Source organism: Anser anser (assembly GCF_964211835.1).
Source record: "Anser anser genome assembly, chromosome: 14".
Lineage (NCBI taxonomy): Eukaryota > Metazoa > Chordata > Aves > Anseriformes > Anatidae > Anser > Anser anser.
In genome coordinates, this window is record NC_139735.1 from 553,452 (window position 1) to 579,986 (window position 26,535).

Sequence of the window (26,535 nt, forward strand, 5' to 3'; positions counted from 1 at the left end):
GCAAGTCATTGTGATGAACTGGGTGTCAGTCCCCTATTCAGCAGGACCTGGCTTTTGGAAATTGTGAAATTCATTGCATTTAAAATACCTACATTTAAAGTTCACCTAGATTTTAGTCCACATCTGGATTCTAATTGCAGAAGTTGCTGTTGACAGTGATATCCTCACTAATTAACCAGCAGAGAAGACCCTAAGAATGCAGATACGAAAGAGGACCGACAGGACACAGACACCAGCCTGGCTCATGCTGCTCACTCACGTCACAGGCAGAAAAGCCTCCGAGCTGCTGTCTGAGCTGGAAACACACCGCTGGGTTTGCCCCTTGGGAGAACACGGCTTTGGCAGTGCTTGGTCTCGGGGATGGATCCCTTCAGGGGCAAAGCCAACACCAGACCAGCTTTGGTGACTGGGGCTCTGCAGGGCAGTAAGGGATGATGTGACAGTGTGACTGTAATGTCTTCTGGGCAGGCTGGGTATCTATCCAGAGAGATTTTTATAAAAACCTACAGCTAGGGAGCCAGCAGCAGCCTGGTTTCAATCCCTTCTCTGACGGCAGCACCCACGGTCTCCTTGCTCCAGGGCAGCTCGAAAGCAGTTGCCTCCGCTCTGGGGTGTCACAGCACGGGGCTGCTGCTGTGGGTGCTGTTTGAGAGGGAGCATTTTCCAGGGAGATTTTTAAACTTTCAACCTTTTCAAATGTTTAGGTTGTTGTGATTTTTAAAGGAGTATTTCTTAAGTGGCCCAACTTCACTGTCAGGCATGTGGGAATGATGCTTGAAATTTTATGTTTTGGGTAGTCCCTCTCAAATCTGCCCAAGTTCCTAAGTTCCTTACGTCAAATCAGGTGGCTTTTGTCTTCCTCTTTGCAGCTGTGTGACAGGAGCTGATATCCAGCCGCGTCCTTGGGTTTCCCCTGCCAGGGAGTGTCACAGCCCTCGCGATGGTGATGGCACCCACGGGCAGGTGCCACCCCACGGCGCGCCGCCCGGCCCCCGCCCCAGCACCACCCGCGCCACGTAGCTGTGCTCCGCAGCTCAGCCGCACGGGCCCAGAGATGCTGACATCCTGTCATTCTTTTTCCATTTTTTCAGATTTCAGGTTGAAGTCTGATGCTGAATTAAAATTTTTGCCCTGGGCTGTCTGCAGGGCCTGCAGGCTACTGCGATGCCAGCATCTGCCAGGGAGACCCGGGGGTGCTGTGTCGGAGGGCGGCAGCCCCGAGCTGGCACCGGGTAGCCGCGGGGGGGTCCCCACTGCGAGGGGGCAGGCGGCGCCCCCGGCATTCCCACTCGCGGCATTCCCACTCCCTGCCCTGCCTCGCCCCTCGCTGCTGCACGGTGCCTGGGGTCTGCACGGGGACCTGCCTGGACCAGCCTGGCCACAGCCCCCCGGCTGCAGCGGTCCCATGACAAACGCACGCTCGCTGACTGACGTGGCAAACGGGAACGCTGCGCGGCTGGGCCGGGCGTCCCCTAACGATGTGCAGCCCCGCAACTGCGGCCGTCGCAGATCTGCAGGCGCTTGGCTGGACCACCTGCAGCAACATGCTGCCTTTACCTCCAACATCAGTTGTACCGGTGGGGTTCTAGCAAGGGGCACAGCACAGCACCACGCCACGCTGCACAGCACCGCCCTGCACCGCACCACACCGCACTGCATCGCGGTGCCCAGCACCTGTCCCTCTGCTCCTGCAGCCCTCCATGTGGATAATGTTATTTAAACCCTTCAACAACCCTGTGGCGGGGTTCAGGAGGTGGATTTTGGTCTGAAACCCGGGGGCTGACATCGCCGGTGTGTGCCTGCCGCACCCCTCCGTCGGCCATCGAGCACCGTGCTGCTTGGGCGGCGTGTGGGGAGCAGATGGCCCCGGGCGCTGTTAAACTTTAACGAGGCACTTCCCCGTCCGTCCGTCACGTCAGCTGCCACACGGTGCAGTGCACGCAGTTCCCGGGTACGGAGCTCCCTGCTCTGGCCTAATTCTTCCCCTACATTTATATGAAGAAAATCCAGATTTTTCTGTACTTGGGGAGTCTGTAGATCTTAGGTGGGCTGGGGAGCTCAGCTGTGGTGCAGCTGCAGAGATGGAGGAGGTCAGTGGGTGTGCCCACAAGCAGCGAGAACAGAAGGTTTCCCAAACTCAGGCTTGTTTGGAGGTTATAGCGTGAACATCGCCAACAACGCTGGAGCCAAGCCTTTCTGCTGAGTGTTCACACCACAATTACGCTCTTGCTGCACCTTCACAAGGAGTACCATCCACAGGCCGTGCCATGCCATGCTGTAAACCCTGAAAATGTGTGACAGCCCTGAGTAACATCAGCCCCATCATGCCGGCCGCGCTCAGGGCCTGGGACCTGCTGCCCTGGCTGGGAGGAACGATGCGACAGGGACACCGAAGTCTGCGGTAGTCCAGGGGAACTTCCCCTGCTTGAAAAACAGCCACATATCTGACACTAATGGAAAAAGACCATTAAAAAGCTTTATGATATTCTGTTCTCCTGCTTCTGGTCCCTCTTTCCCTTCATTGCTGCTGGCATTTTATGAATTATTGATGCGCCTAGGTGCTCTGCTCCCCCGGTTCCTGCGCCACAGCTCCCAGTGCCTCTGCTGCTCCTTCCCCGCAACCGCTCCACTGGCTCGGGCCGGACACTGCGGAGCCGCCTGGCCACCAGCAGCCCGTTGCCCACCAGAGGTGCCCGGCAGCACGGCGGGAGGCCCCGGGCAGGGTCGGTTCCCCGGGGCAGGGCTGAGCACGATGCTCCCCGGAGGCAGCGGGGGCCTCAGGCCTTGCTCCGGGTGCCGTGGCACGGCCCCGCGCACCAGCCCTCCTGGAGTGCCTGCGGCTCCAGGCCCCTGGCTGGCCCCGGTGGGGTGGCAGGGCCGCGGGGTGCTCCACGCCCTCCTGCCAGCTCCTGCCCACAGCTCTGCTTCTGCCAAGGCTCCTCCTGAAGCGCCGTCAGGGATTCACATCCTCGCTGTCGTGGCCCCGCTCAGAGCACACGGCGCTCGGGGCTGGCCACAGGGTGCGTGGGCCTTGGAGCAGAGCGCAGGGCATGCGGGATGTGGAACAAGGCACGGGGCACACCAAGGAGCAGGCGGGGCCTGGCGACACTGACAGGAGCCCCAGAGGTGCCCGTGTGCAGCCCCAGCAGTGCAGGGAACACGGCTGGGACACAGGGGGGCACGGCCCGCTGCAGGCAGCATCCCCAGCCCAGGCTGGAGGGCCGCCCGCCAGCGTAGTGCCAGACCGTGCGGCAGGGCACCCCAAAAGCAGGCCTTGCACCGGGCACTGAGATGTGCTTCTCCCAGAGGCACCATGAATGCTGGCTGGGGGGCTGATATTGAACTGGGCATGCCAAGGCGAGCCCTCCTGGCCTGTTGTTCATTTGGCTGCCGGGGAGTGCAGTAAATTGGAGCAAGCCTGCATTTCTGGCTCTGCTTCAGGTCTGCCGTGGAGTCCTGGAGAATGGCATCAGTGTTAAATCCCAGGACATCAAGTCTCATGGCCAATTTCCTCGTGTTTCAGCGGCGGCAACTAATGTGTTTTCCATGTTAATGTGCATGCACGTGGCACCCAGCCCGTCTCAATGTGGAGCTGCTGATATGACCTGACTAACTCACGTGCCCTGTTTGCAGGGGACCCTGGGCAGCTTTCCTACACCCTCTGGTTGACCAGGCCTTGGCGGTGTGGGGCTGGGGCTGGAAGGGACCCCCCTCCGCAGCCCCCCAGGAGCGTGCTGCAGCTGGAAGCGGCCACACAGCCTGGCCCGGGGCACAGCACCACGTCGCCACCTCCAGCCAGAGCTGCCCTGGGTGGGCAGTGCTGCAGGATGCTTCATTGCACGGGAAGCGAGCAGCTCCTCCTTCCCTAGCATCTCTGACACAGAGAATGCTTCGCTCTGTCCGAAATGCTTCAGGTGCTTCCACTGCCCCCTTCCTTTTAGAAAGCTACTGGGAAAAAAAATCACCTTTCTCTCCCTTGTAAATGCCCAGCAGTATTTCTAAGTATTTCCCTCCCTCTTTACACTGAGGTTGCTCACTGCATTCTGAGCTGTGAGGCACTTCCATGCCGTTGGCAGCCCTGGCACTGGGGCTGACCCCCAGGAGCTGGTCCCAGCTCCCCCTCGCCTCTCTTGGTCCGTCTGCAGCCGCCCGTCCCGTTCCTCATCCAGCACGCGGCTGAGGGGAGGCAGCACATCCCTTCTGCCTGCCCCAAGTCACCCCTTACACCCCGCATCCCTTTCCTACTAAAAAGACCGATGTGCCCTTTCGGCTGCTCCCCGATTTTTCTCCCTCCCTTTGCGGGAACACCCCCGCAGCCGGGGCGGGACAGGCAGGGCGCAGCGAGGCCATGGGCAGGTGCTGGGAGCAGCCGGGAGCGCGGCCGGGGCTGGCTGGGTGCTGACGGGAGTGCTCGGCTGTCAGCTGCCCCGTGCCATCGCCGGTCCCCGAGGCCAGGGCCATCAGCTGGCGGGGGAACTGCAGAGCATAAAAACCAACCAGGAAACAAGCAGGAGTTCGGATGCTTTCTCAGATGCTTTTATAAGTTCTCACTGCATTACCTAAAGAAGGACTGTTGAGTTTTGTCTTCCTGAAGCTGCACTCAGGCCATGATGTGGTAATGTTTGTAGACTAATCTGTTTTGGCATTTGGGGAAAAAACAAACATATTCAGAATCAACTAAGATATCAAACTTTAAATAATGTCTCCGACTCAGATCCTAGCCACATCTTGTTCCTGTTCCCTGAGCAAGGAGTGCTCACGGTGGGGCTGTGCCAGGGGAGCGCAGCGCAGGTTGCTCAGTCCCCGGCTGATGGCCAGCCCCAGGTGCCGGGCACGCAGCCCCACCGGCACCCAGGCGGGGTCGGGGCTGCTCTGGGCCCACTGCACAGGGCAGAGAGCGCTGCCGGGGGCAAATGGCCGTGAGTTGTGACACCCAGCTGAAGCATCCTTGCGCATCCCATGCAGGCCCTGAAAATTCAGTCCTTCTGCCCAAAGCAGTCCTGATTTTTCAGGGGGTTTGTCCTCCAGGCCTAACGTTCTTTTATGTGTTTTTTGTTGTGTTAATTATACAGTGTATTTGGGCAAGCTGTGTGCAGCACTGTCCCACAGGTAGCTCTGAAGGAAGATTTCAAACACTGAAGATGAAAGGGATGTTCTTTGTGTGCCATAAATACTTCAGCTTCTGCGTGTGGCTCTGCTCGCTGGGCGTCTGAAAGCACAAACAGCCACAATCCATTTGTCTTCTCTTTTTAGAACAAGTAGCTCAGGCAAGCCCAAGCGCGCTGGTGTCCCAGCACTGTGCGTCGCCTCTCACAGCGTGTGCGGCAGGTGAGCTCTGGGCAGCCGGCGTCTGGCGGAGAGCGCTGACCTTGGCCCCGGGCTCCGGTGCCAGCTTACTGCCATCTGTCCTCAGCAGCACGAGTGGCTCTGGCTGCTGCTTGGGAACAACTTCAGAATGCAGCCACAAGGCGCTGGGATGGCCTGCGGCGAGGCAGGGCGGTCTCTGCAGGGGAAGACAGTGGAGTGAGCCTCCAGCTGCACCACCGGCACCTTCTGCCCGCAGCTGCCCGCGGTCCCGCAGCGGCCCCTGCACGGGATCAGAGGAGCTGGAGCCCAGGTGTATTGGCAGCACACGGTTCCTGTCCTCCCGGGTAGAGATGTGTTTTCTGTGCACACAATTAAGCAGAAATCCATTAAATCACGCTCATTCTCATTTGCAAAGGCACAGGCAGCTCTGTCAGGGTAACCCAGAGCCAGTTTCTGCAGAGACCTTCTGTTGCTCAGAAGCGGCCCAGCAGCGCAGTCCCTGGTGGACAACTTCATCCCGGGGCGATGTCCCCAGCATGGTGTCCTTGGTGGTGCCTCTGCCCAGCCACCCATGGGTGCGGATGTGTCCCCTGCACCCCAGTCCTCCCTGGGTGCCCTCCCGGTGCTTCCAGGTCCTGGAGGCAGGGCTTGTGCCGTGTAAACAAGGACCTGGTAAACTCACAGAACGCATGCATTAGACACACCAGCCTCAGGAGGAGAAAAATCAAAGGTTTCCCTGCAAATCCATCTGCCCTACATCTCTTCTCCATTTTGATCTCCAAACTCATGCAAGTTTAAAAAGCAAGTAAATGCTGACTGTGTGATTAACCTCCCCACCTGCTCCCTGCCTCTTTCTCTCCTGAACAGAGGCGCTCACCTGCCTGCTGGGAGCATCTCCTTCCATGCCGAAGATGTGGGGAGTCAAACCGGGGTGGTTCCACTGAAATTGCAAAACACTGTGCTTTTAAATAGGTGCTGAATTATTTAGTGCCTTTGCACTATCCGAATGCTTTGCTCTTTTGGTGGGTGATGGCTTGGTTTCCGTCCCAGCTTTTCTGTTAGGAAAGTGAGTAAATGGAGGGACACGGCGCGCGTCGAGCACCCACAGCCACCCACCCGCAGGGCGGTGCCGCGGGGCGCTGCGGGGGCTGCCGGGGCCGGGCGGTGCCGCGGGCAGCAAACTGCTCCCCGATCCCTGTGCCTGGGGACAGGGGCAGTGCTGGGCGCTCCCGTGGCAGGGACCGAAGGTGCGGGGGGAGGTGACCCAGCTGGGGCAGTCGGGCGTCCCCCCCGTCAGCCCACGCTCTGCAACACCGGTCCAGACCCTACAAGCTCTGCGTCCAGCCACCAGCTGTTCTCCCTCAGCACATACAGGTAGTGGAACCCCTTCATGATCTGGGGATGAAGCAGCCGGGCACTGAACCGTTAAACGTTCCTGAATGTGTCACTATTACCTCTACGTCCCAGAACCATTTAATTAGTCTGCAACAAGCCCCTGGCAGAAAGGGCAGCAGATGTGCAGATGAGAAGCCCTTTTCCACGTAGCCTGTTCCATTCTGATCTCATGCCAACGCCAGCGCTCTCTGGTCCGATCCCTGCCACTGGCTCCCCTCGTCCACGCACCCCAGAGATAAATGTCTGGCACCTGGCTGGCTCTGAGCACCCGCAGCCTCTGCTGCCTGAGAGGAGCGTGCGGGAGTTCTTTACATGCTGCATTCAGGGCTTAATTTTCACCAGGCAGGTTGAAGACGCTTAGCGGGTGTCAGTACTATTTTACAACAGTTGATCTAGATTTATATAGCGTTATAGTACATTTTTAATTCTCTTTGGATTTTAAAACAAAGCATTTTATTTTCATCTGCATATTGTTTCATTCCTCCACATAAAATTCTACTGAAAATGTTGTGACATGAATCTCCATCTATAGTTCTAAATTTACGTCAAGAAACAAAGTCTTGATGGTGGAATAAATCTGTAACTAACATTTCCAGGCAAAATGCAGAGCACAACTACTGTCATTAAAGACAAATTCGCTTAATTGCTTTAAAACACTCTGTTCTGAAAATAACTGGAAAACCTGCAGGACTGCAACAAATTCCTTCTGCTCTATGTCGGTGTAAAGCAGCATTTTGGTTTGAGTCAGTGCATTTCCACAGAGCTCTGTGTTTGCTCTGAATGCTCACATGCAGCCTGTGGCAACGAGTACTTGGTGTCCCCAGACTGATTTGGGTTGAAAGAAGGGGAGGAAGGAGAGGGGAGTCCCATTTCTCCCGCTGAGCTAAGCACGGGGTTTGTTCAGGCAGGGATGGGCCAAGAGCAGCCTGTGCTGCTGAGGGCCCACCGGGCTCTCCAGCAAAACCCCTGCGTCTGAGGTCGTCTGCGGGGAAGAGATGGCCCTGGTGCGGCTCTGAAACCTCCTCACTCGGGGGGGTTGGGGTGGCTGGGCTGGGATTGGGATGGGGATGGGATGGGATGGGGACGGGGATGGGATGGGATGGGCAATGTTAAGACAAGTTCAAGGCTAAGCGGGTTGTGCTAGGGCTGAGGTTTCTCCAGCCCCAGCTGTCACCGAACAGCTCCGTGATGCCTGCGTAACCCTCAGGTCCCACACCCGCCAGGTGCAGGTGCTGCTCCTCACCTTAACCGTTGTGGATGGCAAAACAATCATACCAGAGCGGGGGGGCCAAGGCCTGGGCCACCCCCCAGGCGGCACAGGGCAGGGGCTGGGGGTCCCCGCACACCCCGTCCCATTGCCCCCTGCCCCTCCTGCCCCTGCCTTTGTGCGTCTGGGGACCCCTCCCACATCTCCCTGTGATATCAGATGTGCTTCTATTGATTTCCTCCCTGCATTTGTTTTTGTTATTCATTATTAATGGGATCATTTTTCTATCCTTCGTGCATGAAGGCAAATTTTGTGTAAAAATCAATTGAGTGAGCAGCGCCAATGGCTTGTTTGGTTTTCTTTGCTTTCATCTCTCATGTGCAGTCCCCGGGAGACAGAAAGCAGGATATTAAGGAACAAGCACGGAATGGGGAAAAAAAATAATAAATCAATTGTTAGTGGTTCAGAAACCATATAAAGGGATTTGCCTGCTGGATCTTTGTCTCATGCACATGTGCCTTACTGAGCATTTTTCTCCGCTGCCCATCTTCCAGTTCAGGTCAGGTTTCACTTTCTGCTTTCCACCAAGGCTGCCGTTTGAAGGCAGCTCCCCTGCTCACCAGGACAGCAGATTGGCCTGGATGGTTTTGTTTTAACAGGGCCAGGGGGAGCTTTTGCGTGTGTGGTTGGGGGGTGTTAAGGAATTAACTGTCACAGAGTGGTTGCCACAGACCCACTGAGCAGCAGCAAGAGCCCAAGCCCTCTGTGGGAGCGGCAATCCTGCACCCTCACACAGCTGGAGGTGAACAGGGGTACGAGGGGCTGCATTTTGGCAGCAGCTCCTCCCGAACTGGCACCTGCACAGGGTGAGGTGCCCCCCGCCTGCCCGCCCCAGGGGGAGCTGGGCCAAAAGAGCCGGGGTGGAGCCGGTGCCTGGGGGCTCCCCAGGGGAAGGATGGAGCCAGGCACAGCCATGTCCGGGCTCCAAAGCCCAAACCCTGCCCCTGCTGCGAAGCAGCAGCTATCGCACTTGTCGCAGTAGTGAGGAAGGTGGGACTGGAAGGGTGTGCTGCACACAGGGGCCTGACTCTGCTGTCACCAATGTTCCCTCTGAGCACTGATTCCCTCTCTCCCTTCCCTGATCACCCCTTGGCATTGTTTCCCAGCTTCAGGGCACTGCCGCTTACACCAGGAAGAAAAAATGTGCTGTTCCTTCGTGCCTCCTCAGCAAGAAATACCAGTTCCAAACTATTCCTGCTGAAGTCAAAAGAGCTTATTCCTCAGCTCCAGTAAGATCAGATGAGTTTCGTATTCACAGTGTATGCACCTGGAGCCGGAGCTTTGACAGCCAAACCCAGTGAAAGACTTAGCCACCAACAGTGGTTAAAACAATATGTACCTGAGCTCCCAAAACCCCAAATGAAGCACTCAGGTCCTGTGTGTCACATCTGGGCAGAGCAAGGCACAGAACAGCACGTGAAGAGTAGAAAGAAACCTGGAATTCACAAAGAGTGAAATCTGGGCAAGGAGAATCATCTCAGCCTGAGGCAGGAGGAGCTCCTCTTGGTGCAGCTCTGCCTCCGTGCAGAGAGGAACTGGGAGTAGAGGAGGACAAGCAAGAAGGATCAGGTGCCTCAGACCTCACTGGTCAGCATATGTGAAGGAGAGAAGGAGCACACAGGAGCTCTTGTTTCAGGGACAGTAATTGTAGATTTTGAGGTCTAAAGTTCATTTAGGGGTTGTTTTACATCTTTAAGCCATTTTCGGGACCTGGCCCAAAAGGACAAATGCAAAATTGTCACACAAACGTGGGCAAAATAAGAACAGTCACAAAAAGAAAAACCTCATGGACACCTTTGCCATCATAAGAACAAGCACGACCCTATTTCCCTTCCAGAAGTGAACAGGTGAGAAGGTAACGGGCACCACAGCTGCAGCGTAGGCTTAATAAATACCAGTGAGCGGAAACACAGGCTACGTGAGCTAAACCTGGCTGAGCTGGGTTTATCGCAAACTGGAGAGAATCGTACACCCATCTGAGGGCAGCGCTAGGAGGCTTAAAGTTATATAGGAATATAAAGATATTCCTATAAAGTTATTCCCGTGCCTTGCTGGAAGGCAGACGGCGTGAGGCTGCAACGAGCCGCCCGCGGCAGCGCCGGCCGGGTTTCAGGGTGGATATTCCCCTCCGGCACCCGGGCACCTTCTGCCCGGAAAGCTGCCGGCACCGAGCGGGGGCTGCGGGCCGGGGGGGGGCGGCGAGCTCAGCCCCGCAGCCCCCGGCAGCGCCCCGCACGCTGCTCCCGGCGGGGCCCCGGCGGCTCGCCTAGCCCGGCACGGCCCGGCCCGGCCCGGCGGGCGGCCCCGGGGGGCGTCGGGCCCGGGGAGCCGCGACCCCGCGGGAGAGGCCCCGCGCCCCGACGGGGAGGGCGGCGGGAGGCGCCGGCAGCCGTGCGCGGGAGCTGGGGCGAGATCGAAGGGGCTCTTACCTGGCCTGTCTCTAGCGAAACGCCCGCTCGGAGCCCCGGCAGCGCCGCCAGCCCTGCCTCGGAGAGGATCTGCTGAAGTCCTAGTGGACGGCGGGGAAAAGATGCCGTCTGAATCGCCTTCTGCCCTTTTTATACTCCGGCAGGCGATTAATATTGCATCACCCTTATTTTAAATTTTCAGAACCCACAATATAATGTAATGGCATAAGGGCATTTATTATTAAAGGACGTTTGATTGGGGGAAAATCATTGGGGCCGATTGGAAGTACCCGGAGCGAGGGAGCGTTCCGGCTTCCCGCGCCCCGCAATTAAAAGGCTGAGTGTGTCAGGGCCCTGCCTAATGGGGGAGGAGGGGGAGGCCCGGCTCCGCGGCTCGATGTTTGTCACTCGGTGAAATGCCGAAGTGAAATATTCAGAAGAGCGCTTCCACCATTAATTTTTAATCGTTAAGGTGCTTCTGGGAATCGTAAATAAAAGCCTTTTCCCCTCTTAAACGGCATCAGAAATGAACCCGCGGTAGGTGCTCTTTGGGTGAGATTTTGTTCTTACCCCGGCGGAGGGGCCGCGGCCCCGCGCGTAGCAGCGGCGGGCACCGGGCACCGGGCGCCGGGCACCGGGCACAGGGCCGGGGCGGCTCGCCCGCGCCCGGGGTGGCGGCGCCCACGGCACAACGGGGGCCCGGCGGGGCGAAGCCTCGTCCCGCTTCCCGAGGGAACCGCACCGCCGACGGCTTTTCGTTGTTCTCGCACTCGCACACGTTTCCTTCGGTCCTCCCGGCGCCGCCTGCCCAGCTCGGGACAAGAGAGGGAGCCAGAAAAGACACGTCCCCTTCGGGTTGAAAAATAAAGCCTTTATTCCAGAGTCGAGGTGGGGAAGAGCGCTCGCGCCGGAGCTCTCCGCGGAGGGACGGGACGGGGCGGGCGGGACGCGCAGACCGCCGGAGGGGCGCGGAGCGCGGCCGCGGGGCTCGGCTCCGGTGCGGGCGAGCCTCCGAAAGCGGCTCCTCGCTCCGCCACGCCGGGTCCGGGGCGCCGCGGAACGGCCGCGGAACGGCCTCGCTCGGCGGCCCGGCGGGCGGCGGGGCCCCGGCAGCCGTCGGTGCCTCGGGGCGGCGGGCTCGGGGCCGGGGCGCCTCGGCCGTGCCAGGGGCTCGGGGGGGGCTCGCGGCGGCCCGCCCCGTCCCGGCCCTCGGCGGGGCCGCGCGGCCTCGCCCCGTCCCGCCGCAGCCGCCGTGTGGAGCCGTCGGGGCGGCGGGGCCGGGGCCGCCGTCAGTGCACGGCCGAGTACTTCATGCGCTTCTGCTTCTGGCGCTGGTTGCAGAACCAGACGCGCACCACGTTCTTCTTGAGGTCCAGCTTCTCGGCGATGGCGGCGATCTTCTCGGAGGAGGGCCGCGGCTGCAGCGCGAAGTAGGCCTCCAGCGAGCGCTTCTCGGGCGCGGCGATCGAGGTCCGCTTGCGCTTGCGCTCGGCGCCCGCGAAGAGCTCGGGCTTGGCGGCGCGGTCGCGGTGCGCGGCCTCGGCCTCCTCCAGCCAGGCCTGCAGCACGGGCCGCAGCGCCGTCATGTTGTTGTGCGACAGCGTCAGCGACTCGAAGCGGCAGATGGTGCTCTGGCTGAGCGAGCCCACGCCCGGGATCTTCAGGTTGGCCAGGGCCGCCCCCACGTCGGCCTGGGTCACCCCCAGCTTGATGCGGCGCTGCTTGAAGCGCTCGGCGAAGGCCTCCAGCTCCCGCGGGTCGGACTCCACGTCGGGCAGGCAGGGCGCGGCGGGCAGCGGCGGCGCCGGCCCCCCCGGCGGGCCCATGCCCACGGCCAGGTGGCCCATGGCGCCCAGCGGGTGCGGCGGCAGCGGCGGCGGCACGGCCGGGGGCTCGGCCAGGCCGCCGACGGCCAGCGAGGGCGAGAGGTGCTCCAGGAGGTCGCCGTCCAGCGCCGGGTGCGCGGCGTGGTGCGGGTGCGAGGTGAGCGCCGCGGGGTGCGGCAGGGCGGCGGGGGCGGCCGGGGCGCAGGGGACGCTGCTCATGGTGTGGTAGGTGGCGTCCGGCTTGAAGGGGTGGCTCTTGCCGTGGGAGACGATATCGACAGCCGCCAGAGCCTCCGCGCGGGCCAGCAGGCTCTCATCAAAGCTTCCAAATATATTGCCCTGGAGCTGCGAGCGAGAACGCGCATAGTGGAGTCAGCGGGGAATACTGTCATCTCCGGATTAAAAACCTTGCCGAGCACAGAGATGCCTCCTCAAAGCTCAGGTCATAAAAATTAATATGAAGGCAGAAGCTTTGCTCGAAGAGACGTGTGGATCAGAGACGAGAGCGAGAGGGAGAGGGGAGAGGGGGGGAGAGAGAGGCTCAGAGATACGCGATTGTTCTGTGACATGAAAAAAACATTAAGCGAGTGCCTGTCAAAAATTGTGCCTTAAAGCGGTAATTATGCTTAATCTACATACCTGCGGGGCTGGGAGGCAAACTCTGCGCATAGCCTCCGAGCTGGAGTGCAGGCTGGAGTACTTGGGCTCCTGGAGGGCAGCGTGCATGGTGAAGGGCTGCTTGGCGTTCATGGCCATCATCTTTGCACACCTCGCAGGTAGGCAGCCCGTGACATCGACTCAGGGTTGTCTCTCTGCCTTGCCACTGTCAAAGTGAGCTATTTTCAATGACAGAGCTTCCCTCTCCGCGCCCGCTCGCGCCCCCCCCACCGCTCCTTCACTCATCTTACACGCTGCCTGCCAGCCACGGGCCCCGCGCCCCGCGCAGGCGTGCTGCAGGGCGGCACCGGAGGGCACCGGCGCCGGGGCAGCGCCGAGCCCCGCGCCCCGCAGCCCAGCCCCCGCGGGCGGCCGGACGCGCCGTCGGGGCCGGGCCGCTCACCGGCGCGGCGCGGGGCGGAGGGGAGGGGCGGGGAGGGGAGGGGCGGCGGGCAGCCCCCGGCCGGGCAGGGCCGGGCCGGGCAGGGCCGGGCCGGGCAGGGCAGGCCCGGCGGGGAGCGGAGGGGCCGCGCCCGCCGCCCCCGAACCGCCCCGCCCGCGGCCCGGGAGCTGCCGCCGGGAGCGGCCGTCGGGGGGAGCGCCGGGCCCTGCCCGCCCGGCGAGAGGCCGGGGCAGCCCGCGGGGAGCGGCCGGGGGGCGCGGGGCAGCCGGTGCCGAGGGAAGGGGGCGGCAGGGGCGCGTTTCTCCGCGGCAGCGCGGAACCCGGCTCCGCGGGGCCTCGGCCGGGAGGAGACCGGAGCCCGCAGCCCGGGCCCAGGCGCGGAAGGGCTCCCGCAGGGCCGCCGGTGCCGAGGTCCCTGCCCACGGGCCTCCCGCGAGGAGGCGGCCGAGCCGCCCCGTCCCGCGGGCCCGGCCGCCCGCACGCCGCGAGAGCCCCCGGGAGCCGCCCGGGTGTTCGCCGCCCCCTCGGGCGTTCCCGCGGCCGTTCGCACGCCGGGGGGATGCACCCAGCAAGCGCAAGCACACGAAGGCGAAACGTCTTCCGCGGGTCCCGCACGGCTGACAGCGACCCCGCAGCGCTGGCTAAGTAGCACGCAAGTCGGGCGGCAAACTCGGAAGGGAGCGGCGCTCCCGGCCCCCCTCCAGGCGCCGCCGCAGCGAACGCCCCCCGCCGCCGAGCGGAGCTGGGCTCGGGCTGCGCCCCCTCGGGCAGCCCCGGTGTCCGCCACCGCCGGGCCCGTCCCCGCGCTCCTCGCTCGGGCGAATCTCCCCTGAAACCGGGGCCGCGGGGTCAGGCCCGGGGCCGCAGTACCGCCCCGCGGGGCTGTGTTACACCGGAGGGGGGCCCCGGGGAGTAAGGTTCCGTTGATTTCAGCGTTTGCCGAGGACAACGTTTCCGTTGAAGTCAAGATAACGCAAGGAAATATTTCCGTCGAGGAATGTGTTTTCGTAGGAAACCGAGCGCGGGCAGACCGTGGGGCTTCTTAAATGCCGTGGGCACAGCTGCAGGTCCCGGCGAGGCTGCAAGGCGCCCCGCAGCCGGGCTGGGAGGTTGCTGGGCGAGGTGAGCCCCGTGCAGGCGGCCCGCGGGCTGGAAGCTGTGCCGTGCTCACAGCGGGCAGCTCCGCTGCCAAGCGCCCCCAGATAGGCTGGAGATGGGCATAATTCTCCTATGGAGCAGTTGCTTTATTTTCGATTTCTCATACTCGTCGCACATCGTCAGACGTGACATCCGCCAGACTTTGATGGTCCACGGACTTAAGTATTTTGCAAGTGTGAAATTTCCTGTTCTTAAGCAAAAATAAAATCTACGCTCAGCTTTAGAGTTTCCAAGAGCTTTATGAGCCCTAATACATACAGAACAAGAGCCACAGGACGTGCTGGCTTGGTTTCCTGACGAGCATGAGAACTTGGTGCGGCCAGAGGAAAGAAGAGGTACAGCTCCTGCGGGGAGATGCCTTTCATTCAGGAGACACCTACATACACCAAGCATACTTACAAAGGCTTGCCTCCACATCTCACAGCAAGGGGAAATAAGGGCTGAAGGAGCAGGAGCAGCCTGTTTTATAGCTCACTCCGCGGAGAAAGTTCCGCAGCCCCTAGGCCCGTACCGAGAGCTGCTCTCCTCCATGCGCCGGCCGGGCGGGGCGCGGCGCAGGAGAAAGCCCTTCCTCGCCGAGCAGGCGGCCGGGGCGAGCCCCCGCGGGGCCGGGCACGGGCACGGGGCCGGGCACGGGCACGGGGCCGGGGCCGGACACGGGCCGGCAGCACCGCGGACAGCGCCCGGCCGCGGCGCGGGTCCGGGCTGCGCGGCGCGGGGCTCGGCAGCGCAGCCTCGTCCCGTCGGGGGGAAGGCGGCGTGCTGCCGCAAAGCTCCGTGCCCTGATTTATGATAAAAAATTTAAAGGAAATCATTTATATTTCAAAGGGCCTAAATAGCTGCATGAAAGTTTTATCCAAAGTGGCACCATATTTATAGGCAGCCCCGCTTCGGTGGAAGTAATTAATAGAGGGATAAATTTCAGACCTTTGTTTTGTTTGGAATCCTCCCTTTATTTAGGCCTGGCTGGTTAACGTAAATAAATAAGAGGATACAAACGGGGTGCCGGACATGAAGCTGGAGGTAGTGCCTGCTCGCCAGAGCGCGTCTCCCCCTCCCTAGCTCCCAGGGCGTTTGCACGGGGCTGATGCTCTCCTCTTCCGTCCCTCTGCTGCTGCCAGCCTTCCCTCTCGAGCTAGGAGCTGCCGGAGACCCCCGAGACCTTTTCCTGCTCCCGCGTGAAGCGGCGGGCGCTGCTCAGCCGACGCGCCGCAGCCAAGCGCCCCGTGGGGAGGGAGAGCTCGGCTTGGGGCTCGTGTCCCGGCGGCCCAGCCCGCGAGCGCAGCTTGCTGACTGCCTCGGGTAAGGACGGCCTTCCCCTTCCCTCCTGAAGGCAGCTGTTCTGAAAGAAACCGGGCTGGGTAACCTAGCTGCCTTTAATTAAAGCTGTAAAATATTGATGCTCCTGGCCCCGTCTACTGACGTTACACCTTACAAACAGAGGAGAGAAGTCCAAAGGATAAACAATAACAAGTTAAAAGAGCCCAGATGGTTTGCCATCAGAAACTATCTGCAGACTCAAAGGTGTCACTGCAATAGATTTCAGAGATCATTCACCTACTGGTAAATAATTAATGGTATTTCTGGAAGGAAAAAAAAAAACACCAAACCCATACCCTGATGAAACATCACTGGTGAGTCACTGAAAATCTGAAGGTAGAAGTCAGATTAAAAGCGTGCGTTTTACCCGCCGTGCGGTCTTATTCAGTGTCACAATTCAAAGATCATTATCCATTTTCCTAATACATCAAAATAGTCTGTTCTCATTTAGAATTTAATTCAAAGCCCATCACAGTCAGCGAGTTGTCAATAGGCTCTCGGTTTCATTATATAATTGAGTTTAAGAATTATAGAGTAAACGCTTACACAGGACTGACAAAAGCTTTGAAATATAGAGGTATGTTATTTAACCACAGTTCGTTCTCATATATTCTCTACAGTGGGCTGTAAATAGCACTACTTAACACAGTCACAAAGCCAAAATGACCCATGAAAATTTCCTCAATTGCTATCTACGCCAACCACATAATTTCCTACAAACCCAAAAGCATACTACTGTGATCGTTTACATTTCGAGATGCATGAGCGAGCTAAAGCACGCATACCAAACACGCAGATATTTTCCTTGTTCTCACTAGGTGAGCACAGTAGTTTATACCTGCCTTCTGCTTCCTACCATGGAAAACTAGATCCCCTGCCCTGACCACCAAGAATCCTGAAAGGGGAGGATTTCTTGGTTAGCCCCTAGTATTTTTCTTTACTGTGCATCTGAAAATTATTTCTGTTTTAGAAATAATATTTTTCATTTTTCATTCAAGATTCAAGTAATAAGTTCTTTTTGCAGAGATGCAGCGTCTTATCACGAATTGTCTGATACTGCTTGGAGGAAGAGTGAAGAGTGCTGACTTGTGCAGGTTCCTGCAGAACTTGGGTTTACAAAGCACATTTCTAGCCCACGAACAAGCAAGCAACGCTGCACACAGTATGATATGGCTGTTCCATTGCACAATCTGATCGAGGAAATATCTAGGATTACCCAGACAGTCAATTATTCATCAGCTAAACGGCCAAGCATCAATTACCTGGCTTGATTCTCTTATTCATTAAGGAGATTGAAGAGCCCAACTTAACAAAGCAAAAAGAAAGTTGCTAAGTTACAGGAGCTGCCCGGCTCAGTAGCGAGGCCGCACAGTGTCAGACTTTCAAAGGAAACTGGCCTAAAGAGAGGAAGTCTCGTAGGCTATAGGGTAACACTCACAGCACTCGGGTTTTAGGAAGCCCATACCTCCACAGGGTTGAAAGCAACAGGGGGTTCTGCAGAGAGGCAGGGCTTTGCTGGAGGCTTACCTCCACCTTTGTACAGCGAGAGGTCACCCGGGGCCTTGACTCAGACGAGGGGGCTTGAGAAAACAAGAGGTGGAGTGAGGGTATTTTAGAGAAGAACTTGAGGGGTTAAAGCGAGGGGTTAGGGAAGGACCAGCCTCATCCTGGGAAGCTTTTAATCGAGGTGTGGTGGGATGGAAACTGGTCCCGTGTCGACACAGAAAAGCTGTGAGTGGTGTCACCACGAAGCTGCCGCTCAGTGCATACCCTCGGCAAGGTCCTACACCAGTGACGCCTCACACCAGGTTCCAAGACAAAACGCATTCCTCCTTTCAGCTGAGCTTCCCACCTCTCCTGCTCCCCCGCCGCGCCCGGCAGCTTGCAGCAATGGGTCCCCACGTCCCGCGGCCGAGGCAGGGAGAGCCGGGGGGCTGCAGGGCTTCTGCAGGGGCAGCCCAAGGTGCGCAGGGGGGGCTGGCTGCACAGCCAAAGGCACAGCCCGCTGGCGCCCAGCAGCGCATCCCTCGCCACTCTGGTGAAACGCTGCGGGTCCAAATTGCTTAGCGATGCCCAACACCAGAAACAAATGAACGTTTCCAGCGCGTGTTTGATGTGCAGCCCCACTGCAGCTGGAGCCTGTCTGGGCAGGCTGGGGCACGGTGCAGGAGGGTAAAGGATCCCGGCAGTGCCGGTGTTTGGAGAAGCAGGAGGAGATCCTGAGCCTTATCTCGTCGCTGTGCTTGATACGAGGGACAAGCAGCCGTGCCTGTAAGGTAAGGACCCGCAGCAGGACACACAGCTCCAGCTGACAGAGCGTACCCTGAAGCTTGCTGGAGCCTGGGAGAGAGTAATTACAATAAATTAACGGTCAGAAATCTGTAAGCACATGTAGTAACACAGCTGATGACACTTTCTCTTAACCGTCCTGTGACTGCCAGACTACTCTTCCTTTAAGGGGATTTGAGAGAATAGTAAGGGCATAGCATCTTGATGAGATGAGCAAGATTCTTACTAAACAGGGGTTTCCAGTAAGTACTTGTCTCATCATCGTTATTGATCTTCTCTGGTAGGGAGCCTTCCTGGGCCATATAATTCAGCTGACATCACCGAAGTGGATCAATGCACTGTGCTCCAAGCAAGGGGCTTCCTTGGACAGCTGGGTGGCTCCCTGTTCTGACGCTGCCCCACGTCCCCTGGATGTCACTCACGTCCCTGTGAGTGCTGCTCGCGTGCTGGCGGCAGTGCAGGAGCCGCAGCGTGTCGAGCAGCAGCGGCTGGCTCCCTTGGGGCACGCCGCCGAGCGAGGAGCAGAACAGGAGGGCCCTGACAGCAAAAATCTAAATTAAAATTGGATGCAAACCTGGATTTTAATTGGCCATTTTATCTCACTAGATATGAAACAAACATACAATAATAACAAATAGATTATTTTATAGGTCTATTAATGTTTTTAAAAGCTTCCTTTAGACACCATCAGGTGAGATTTTTTTTTTTTTAATGTGAAAATCAGGGTGCTCACATTTGCTTGAATATGGAATATTCAAATGGCAACCCATAGGAATGTGCTCTTCAAAAATAATAGGGTGAGGCCAGTTGAACTTCTTTCCAAAAAGAGAAATGGGGAAATACTTGTGATGTCCATGCTGTTTAAATTAAATTATTAAGGCTCTCTCTCACCTTCTGTAGTTTAAAACAAAACAAACAAACAGTTTTGCCTTTTTTTTTTTTTCTTCCCTCTAGATATATGCAGGAGAGCCATCAGAAATCAAAGTTCTGGCTACGTTAGTGGTTACAAACAGTGGGCATGGACAGTCCTAGAAGGCCAGGTAAGGTGTTTGCAGGTATTCCTAGAAAAAATATTGTGGCCATATTAGAAAATTAAAAGGGCCAAAGCTACACTGCAGCACTGAAATGCTTGGCTGATGGGAGGTAAGCAGCATAAACATCCTGCCTTCCAACTGCAGTACTTGGGAAACTGACGCAATCTTATTTCTGAATTTTTCAGTAAACAAGGTTTTGATTTGAGGTAACAGGGATGCAGGATGCCAGACAGTTCATGCTAGCTGGGAGGTCTTCCTTGTACTCATTTGTAATGTGCATGAATTATAGAACTTGTTTCTTGTATCTTTCCCTGAAATTAAAATTGTAACAAAGCAGACTTCTGTGCTTGTTAAAAATAAAACCTATTTATTTCTGATGAAGATAATACGAGCAACACAACAATATTTTCCAAGGCGGGAGGAGAGCAGAGTGCTTATCTGTCAGGCATCCCTTTCTTCTTATATTTGCTCCTAATTCTAGAAATACATCTAAATGTAGTCTAACAAGACTCTGTTCCACAAGAAATTAATGAGGAACAAACATTAATTATTAATGCCCTGAAACAGTAGGTCTGCTAATGTTTCTGCTAATCAACAAGTCAAACAGCTGTATCTTTGCAAGGGCAATCTTGGGGAGTATGAAGAAAGAACAACATTGATACTCTTTACTGGACTGCCCCCAAAGTTTTGTTCTAAGCTCTTGCATTTGCCTAGCACAAATCCAAGATTCCTGCTGCTTTCTAATGACATCCACTGTAATGATATTGAATTGAAATATATTCCAGCAAGACATCACCTCAGACTTGACACAACTCTGCTGGAGAGGCTACTGGGAAGTCCTGTGCTGACTTCACTGACCTGGATTCAGCCCTGCATAGGGAAAACGAAGGGAATGAGCCAAGGAAAACAAACCAACCAACCAAACAGAAAAAGGAACAACAGGTTCAGCTGCACGGGTCTGAAGCAGAGACTGAACAATGGAAAAAAAAAAAGCTTCATTTCTGGTCTTCTGAATCCCAGTTCTAGGTCAGAAGGCTCTTTGCATTATCTTAAATACAGCAACACACAGGGAACATCCAACAACATGAAAAATGAAAACTGTAAACAGGTTTTAAGGTCCCTTCCAACCTAAGCCATTCTATGGATCTATGTCTTTTAGGGCTTACTTTTCCTGCAGTCACCTCTATTTAGGTGAATGTAGTGAAATGAACCTAGGCAAATGTCTAAACAGCAGCATTTTGTAACAGAACACACTTAAAAATTAATAGCTTGGTTTGGAAAAAAATAAAATAAATGGAAGCATAATTAGAAAACAAGTTGCCTTCAGATGAGAGCTTAAGATATTAAACAAAAATTAAAAAAGTATTTCCTTCAAAGGGGCAAAGGTTATGTAGCCAGGAAAGGACTTAGAATCCTCCTGCTTTGCCAAAATTCACTGGCCTGAAGCTATGCTTTTGGTTGCTGTGAGATTGTTTATTGCTTGAACAAAAGCAGCACGGGGACTGACTGTTCAACGTGTGTTTAAGCAGACACTCTTAGGCAGTCTCTGTCTGATTCAGCAAGTAGTGTTTGCCTCCACATCCAGCTAAAGGAGCCACAGAAAGCATACGGTGGAAAAACTCATGAAATTCCACTACCCAGCAAAATTCAACAACAAGCAAGTTCGAGCAAACAGTGCCAGAGAAAGCAGTTTAGCATCCTCAGGCATTCCCGCCAACATTACCCATTTGCCTCATATTTACCACATTTTAGCCGTCATCCACAAGCTAGAAAGAACAAATACTTCCACTTTATTAATAGGCCATCCATGAGAATTAACATAAAGATGAGAAAAACTACATTTCTGTAGGAGAAAAAAAATCAAAATCTTTTGCATGCTGAAAAGAAGCTTTGCACCCCCCCCCCCCCCCCCCCCTTTAAATGGCTTCTGAAACATTGCAAATCACGTTGAAGCACTGTAAGTTCAGGACTCAGCCTCACACACATCCTCAATTCCAATGAATTTCCACAAACCAAAGGGATTTTATGACTTGTCCGTACCATAAAACCTCTCATCTGTGCACCCAACACAGTTGGAAATTCCATCAGCGTTGATGCATCTTAAAACTAGCCCAAGGAGCAGGTCAAGCTGCTTAAATCCTGGCTCCATATCATAGGCTCCATATCATAGCTGTAGCTGCAGCAAACAACACACTTTCCTCCCAAGATCCCCAGACAAGCTGGTTATCAATTTAATGACCAAACCCATAGCACATTCCTGCTCCTATGCTCCGACAAACAATTTTCCATCACAAGTGCCTTGGGAATCGTTCTGAATTTGTTCCAGCTGTACAGAGCACTATGGGACCCCACATAGAGGATTACGTGTTGTGTCCAGGAGGGAATGTTGGTCAAGATCTGCACCCCTGAAAGCTACTGATAGCCCACGGGCTGAAAATTATAGGGAGCATGGGTGTTTGGGAGGTAGTGGATGCTCGTGTGCCCTGTAGCTCTATAAAATTATTCAGCTTTGTGCTGCCTTCACATTCCTTTTACATTAATGCTCTCTGAAATCTTCATTAAAATTTGAAATTAAAATGTAACAATCGGGGGGGATGGGGAGAAATCCTGTCACCTGACATTAAACTCATCCCTTCATACATTTACATTTCCTGGATTTTTAATTAAAGAAGTCACACCAACTGCTATATCAGAGTTTGGGGAAAACAAATTGTCACTGGCCAAAGCGTGCATGTGTTAGCTACACTCCCTCAGCAAGCCCCACGTACGGTGTCGGTGTTGACAAGCCAAAGTTTCCTCTGCCACTTAGCTATGTTTTATTGAAGAGGCAGCTCTGCAGGGCCATGTAGCTGGCAGCGCCTGCTGTACACACACCAGCTGAATTCCCTTTGCCACCGCAGATGCTCTACGGCTGCGTGCATTACACTGTATTTTTAGAAACTCTGCATGTCGTCTTCTGTGTGACATCTCTTTGCTTCTTGCATAGTTTTCCACCTATCAAACCTACCAAGAAGCCTTGTTGTGATCAGGCAAAGAAAAAACTTAAGTTCCTAAGTTACTTTAGATTTAGAGGAAAACACCCCACCTAGAAAGCCCTATGGGCAAGAAATATTTCCAAAGCAGCAAAAAGTTTATGTCTAAAAAGCATTACAGAAATGCCTAGGAAGCTTTCTCAAAGCATCTCAAGGATTTTGCAGTGCAAATCCTTGGGCACGTCTATTGATTTATTTTCAGGTGTGGGTGATTGTAAAAATGCCACTCAGTTCTATTATCTGCAAAAAGAAACACACCAAATGTAGAATTTTGGTCAGGATCAATCTGTTGACAATTTATGAGCATATTCAGCATATTCAACATAAATTTCTTGGCAGGGAGAAGCTTAAAAAATGAACACGTGCTAAATTCTTAAAATTACTAGGGGCGTCATCTTCTTCCCTCTACCTGAGATCTTAAACCACCCAGGATGCGGGAGGCTCATGCATAATTTCCTTCATACCTACAGAGAGCTGAGCCTACACTGTAAAACCCTGAGATCACCAAAATGAACAGGCTACAAACTATTCTGGAATAACGCGTACTGGCTCTTGGCACTGCTGGACAGAAATATGTTGACGTGAACTAGAGCAGGGACTGGAAAGCAGGCGGGTATCCTGCTCGGCTGGAAACACACGGCCGTGCTCCCAGCAGTGAGCACACACAGAGGAGGCCGGGGGAGCAGCGACATGAAGGGTTTGTGATGCCAGGAGATAACTGAAATCTAATTCGCAAGACATCAGCACAGAAATTGTCAGTGCAGCGTTTTCAGACCTTCCTCCTTCTGGAGCTATTGTCTTTGTGCCTAAAGCACTCCGGTAGTCATGAGCCCACGCCTGGCACCCTGTTCCAGGAGCCGGGGCCATCCCCACATCCCCCCTCCTGCCTCAGGGGCACTGCCTGTCTCTGTCCCCAGTCCTATCACACTTGCTCTGCACAGGTAAGATTTCAGCTTTTGCTGTCACATGTACAGCTTGAGCAGGTGGGCTTTGAAGGTACCTGTGAATATTTCCTGCCTTTTGTTACTTGCTGTCCCCTCTGTTGTGTTTTATCCAACTGCCCTGAAGACCAAGCCCGCTCGCACAGTGGTCGCTCATTGCCAAGCTGAGCACTGACCGGCAGAGCCGTCGGTGTGCGGCCCGGCGCGCCCCAGCCACGCCAACGGCCATGGTCCTGCAAGGCGCTCAGCCTGCGCAGTCTGCGGGAGCATCTTCCCTTCACCTCGACCATCAAATTCTCTCACTATTCTATTAAAAAATATTAAAATATTAATCCTTTTATGGGAGGTCTATCACACTGCCTGTTTTCCCAAACTCTTCTGCTGAATTGCGTGCCGGGATGAGAATATTATCTTTTCCCTATGTGAACACGCACACCTCTGCACCGTCCTTCCCCGCAGCCACTGCTGCCCGCGGCCCGGCTCGAGGGGGTGGAGGGGCCGCGGGGCCAGGCTGGCCACGGGCGAGGACCGGGGGCTCCTGCTGCCGGGACACGCCGCCTGCGCTCCTGCAGGTCAGTCCCTCTCCGACCAGGTCTGCCCCACTCCACCTAAGACAACACATATAACTACGTAAATGCAGGTATACTCGTGTGTGTAAATATGCACATGTTTATACGTACATATAAACATATATAGTGCTGAAATTTCAGAGACATCAGCGTAGCACTGATGTGATTTTGCTCCCACCTTTCTTTTGTTGCTTCTCCCACTCTGCTGCTGTCCCCGCTTGTTGGTTTAATGCCACGTCCATAGCAGACAGCACTGCTCGGTCAGAAGGGCTGCGCTGGTACTGGGGCAGCAGTGACAAGCCTATGATGAAAGGAAACTGTGGGGCAGGTACCAGCTCCTGATAATCTGCATGTAACTAGAAAAATAAAAGAACAATTTGACTGCAAAGTGGACCTAGTACTCCACATTGCATAACATGCACACTAGCCACGTTATAGTTAAAGAAACAGTAAGTTTCTCAGCAGAAATTCCCATGTTGACCTTTCCACACGAGCAGCAACAGGCTGAAGTTTTCAAGCCTGGAAGCACACACCTCTGCTGCTTGAGCAAACGGACTAAGGAAGAAGAAATTCACACTGAGAAAGCAGGAATCAGAAACAGATGAGGAGCCCCTTCCCTTTAGGAGGAATTTAGTTCAAGGAAGCCCAAGCCACGTATAAGAACTCCTCAGGCTGACAGGTAACAAGCTGAGCTCGGAGAATTCAGCTCACGACAGACTTTTCTACACTGCAGCCCAGGCACACCCACAGAGCACAAAACATCCCTGCTTAAAGGACTGGGGAAAGCCCCACGCTGCGCAGCTCCCCACCGCGAGCGCTGCGCTGCCGCCCGTCCCCACGGGTCTGCCTGGAGGCCATCCCCAGCCTCCCGTACCTTCAGCAGCGCCTGGCTTAGCGGTGCTGCCGTGCCACCTCCTGTGGAAAATGTTATGCTTCCTGCACAGAAACTTCAGAGTCCCAGAGAATACTTCTACGTGGGGGTTGCCAGAAACATGCTCCCAGGGAGCTGTGAGGTTGCAGAGGAGGCGTTGGCTCCTCTCAAAGCCAGTAAGAGCTCAGACAACTGAGAGAAGCATTTAACGGCAGCTCACTGAAGCATAGCAGCGGAAGAAGCACGCCTAGGGCAACACGCAGGCATCTTGAGGCGTAACCATGGGCAGGAGCTTGTTTCCTATTTGGAAGCAGGTTCAGCAGCACCGACCAAGGCAGCGCCGAGACTCGCACCTCCTGCTGCCGCCAGCCCTGCTTGCACAGCAGGGTCTGCTTTCCCCGTTGGGCTGCCTCCAAGGGTGACCGTCCCTCCTCCCGACTTCTGCAACAGTCCCAAACGGCGCTACACCAACTGCTACGCTCGGAGACGAGGGCAGCGGTGTTGGGGCTTCACTGCAGCAGCAGCGCCTGGCAGAGGAAGAGAGGGGAACCTTTGTTCTCCGAAAGGTCTCTGCTCCGCAGAGCTGCTTGTGGAGGAAGCAAGGAGGCTCAGGCCCAAACCGTCCAAAGGCTTGCATTGCTAATAGTAAAAATACTTTCTTAAAGGCCTAAATATGTTTCAAGTTACATATACTTCTATCCCGATTTATACTTTCGTAATATGGGTATCAGAAGTTGGAAATTTGCTTGTTAGAGAAGTCCTCATCACTTTTCTTTGACCTACAGATAACCCAAAGTCACATTACAAAGCGAAAATGAAGAGTGGATGAAATTGTTTGACATATCTTTAGCCACCAGAGACCACACAGAGGTACATTATATTGAGTTGACTCCAAATAATTTTCACATGAATTACTAAAGTGCCAGAAATGTATAATTTATTACCATTTAAATAAATCACGGAGCAGAAGTGCTTTAAGGCTACCAGTATAACATGCACAGACTAGATAGACTACATTTACCTCAGAAGTACCATGGAGTGCAGCAGTCCTAGCATTACCACACTTACATGACCAAGGCAAAGAGCAGATGAGGTTCAGCTCCTAAACAAATAAAACCAACGATACCAGCAACCGAACCACTGAGCGGCAGAGGAAAGCTGCTGCTACCTTGCTCCATTCTTCTTTTGAGAGGTGTCCAGAGTGAAAGTTATCATTTCTTGTGGTGTCAAAAGAGTCCTGCCTCATGCGTGCAATATTCAATATTTGTGCAATCACAAGTTTAAAAACCGCAACATCAGCTTTTTCTATTAATATGATTTTTTTTGGGTCATATGAAAGCTGCAAGATCACAGCTGAATATGTTTATAAACTTTCAATTTATGCCAGGGTTAAAAACAAGACATCAAGGAGGAAAATATTGAAAAAACACAGCAGCAGCATATAAAAATCCGTATCATCATAACTGAGTTTCCTATTGTGAAAGCGCACGTAAGATCAAATTGAAAACAAAGTCAGCAGACAAATCACAGTAAAATGCATTAGATTTTGTGGATGAACATTGCTAGGGTCACAGAAGATATTGCTTTAAAATATATTTATCCTGGGATTAACATAAATCCTGTGTTACGTGGTTTCCAATAAACTTTTCTGCATCTCTCTTCTCCCCAGAGATGCAATCCACCGTGCAGGCGGGGACAGACGAAGCTAGGAGTGAGACTTGAGACACAAACCAAGCAGCCCGCTGACAGCGATGCTGCACTTACCTCTCTGCAAGCCTGCACGAACCTGGACAGGCATGGGATCGGTGCAGGCGTCCTTCTGGAAACCTCACCCCCCCCCGGTCATGGCTGCTCAAGGTCCATACGACACAAAAAACCAACGCCCGCCAGCTCAGGGGAGGGCAGGCCCCGTGGGCTCGCACGTGCCATCGTGGCCACGGTGGGCCTGTGTCGGGCGTGCTCGGAGCGCCAAGCGAGGCGCCCCTACCTGAGAGGGGCACGAGAACACAGGCTGTACTCACCGTTCATCAGGCGGCGTTAGACCCTGGCCGAGCCCTT

General features: G+C 55.1%; 1 protein-coding gene and 1 long non-coding RNA gene across 2 annotated transcripts; both read right to left on the minus strand.

The window, feature by feature from the left end:
- Positions 1-438: 438 nt before the first annotated feature.
- LOC310881446 lies at positions 439-10,932 on the minus strand. The gene is made up of 3 exons (XR_014572407.1): positions 10,399-10,932; positions 6,185-6,247; positions 439-5,976 (listed from the first exon to the last, which is right to left on the minus strand). It is a non-coding gene; the product is annotated as an uncharacterized lncRNA (long non-coding RNA).
- A 681-nt stretch (positions 10,933-11,613) lies between these two features.
- Positions 11,614-13,234, minus strand: POU4F3 (POU class 4 homeobox 3). Its single transcript, XM_083798159.1, has 3 exons — positions 13,112-13,234; positions 12,843-13,026; positions 11,614-12,548 (listed from the first exon to the last, which is right to left on the minus strand). The coding sequence occupies exons 2-3, from the start codon at positions 12,960-12,962 to the stop codon at positions 11,667-11,669; spliced, it is 1,002 nt and encodes a 333-aa protein (XP_083654285.1). The 5' UTR covers positions 12,963-13,026; positions 13,112-13,234; the 3' UTR covers positions 11,614-11,666.
- Between the last annotated feature and the right edge of the window lie 13,301 nt (positions 13,235-26,535).

What these genes read in the sequence shown, in the direction of transcription:
- POU4F3 (XM_083798159.1), bottom strand. Translation starts at nt 12,962, where the DNA reads ATGATGGCCATGAACGCCAAGCAGCCCTTCACCATGCACGCTGCCCTC. An exon ending in TTTGCCTCCCAGCCCCGCAG is followed by an intron (nt 12,549 to 12,842) that starts GTATGTAGATTA and finishes TCTCGCTCGCAG; the next exon opens with CTCCAGGGCAATATATTTGG.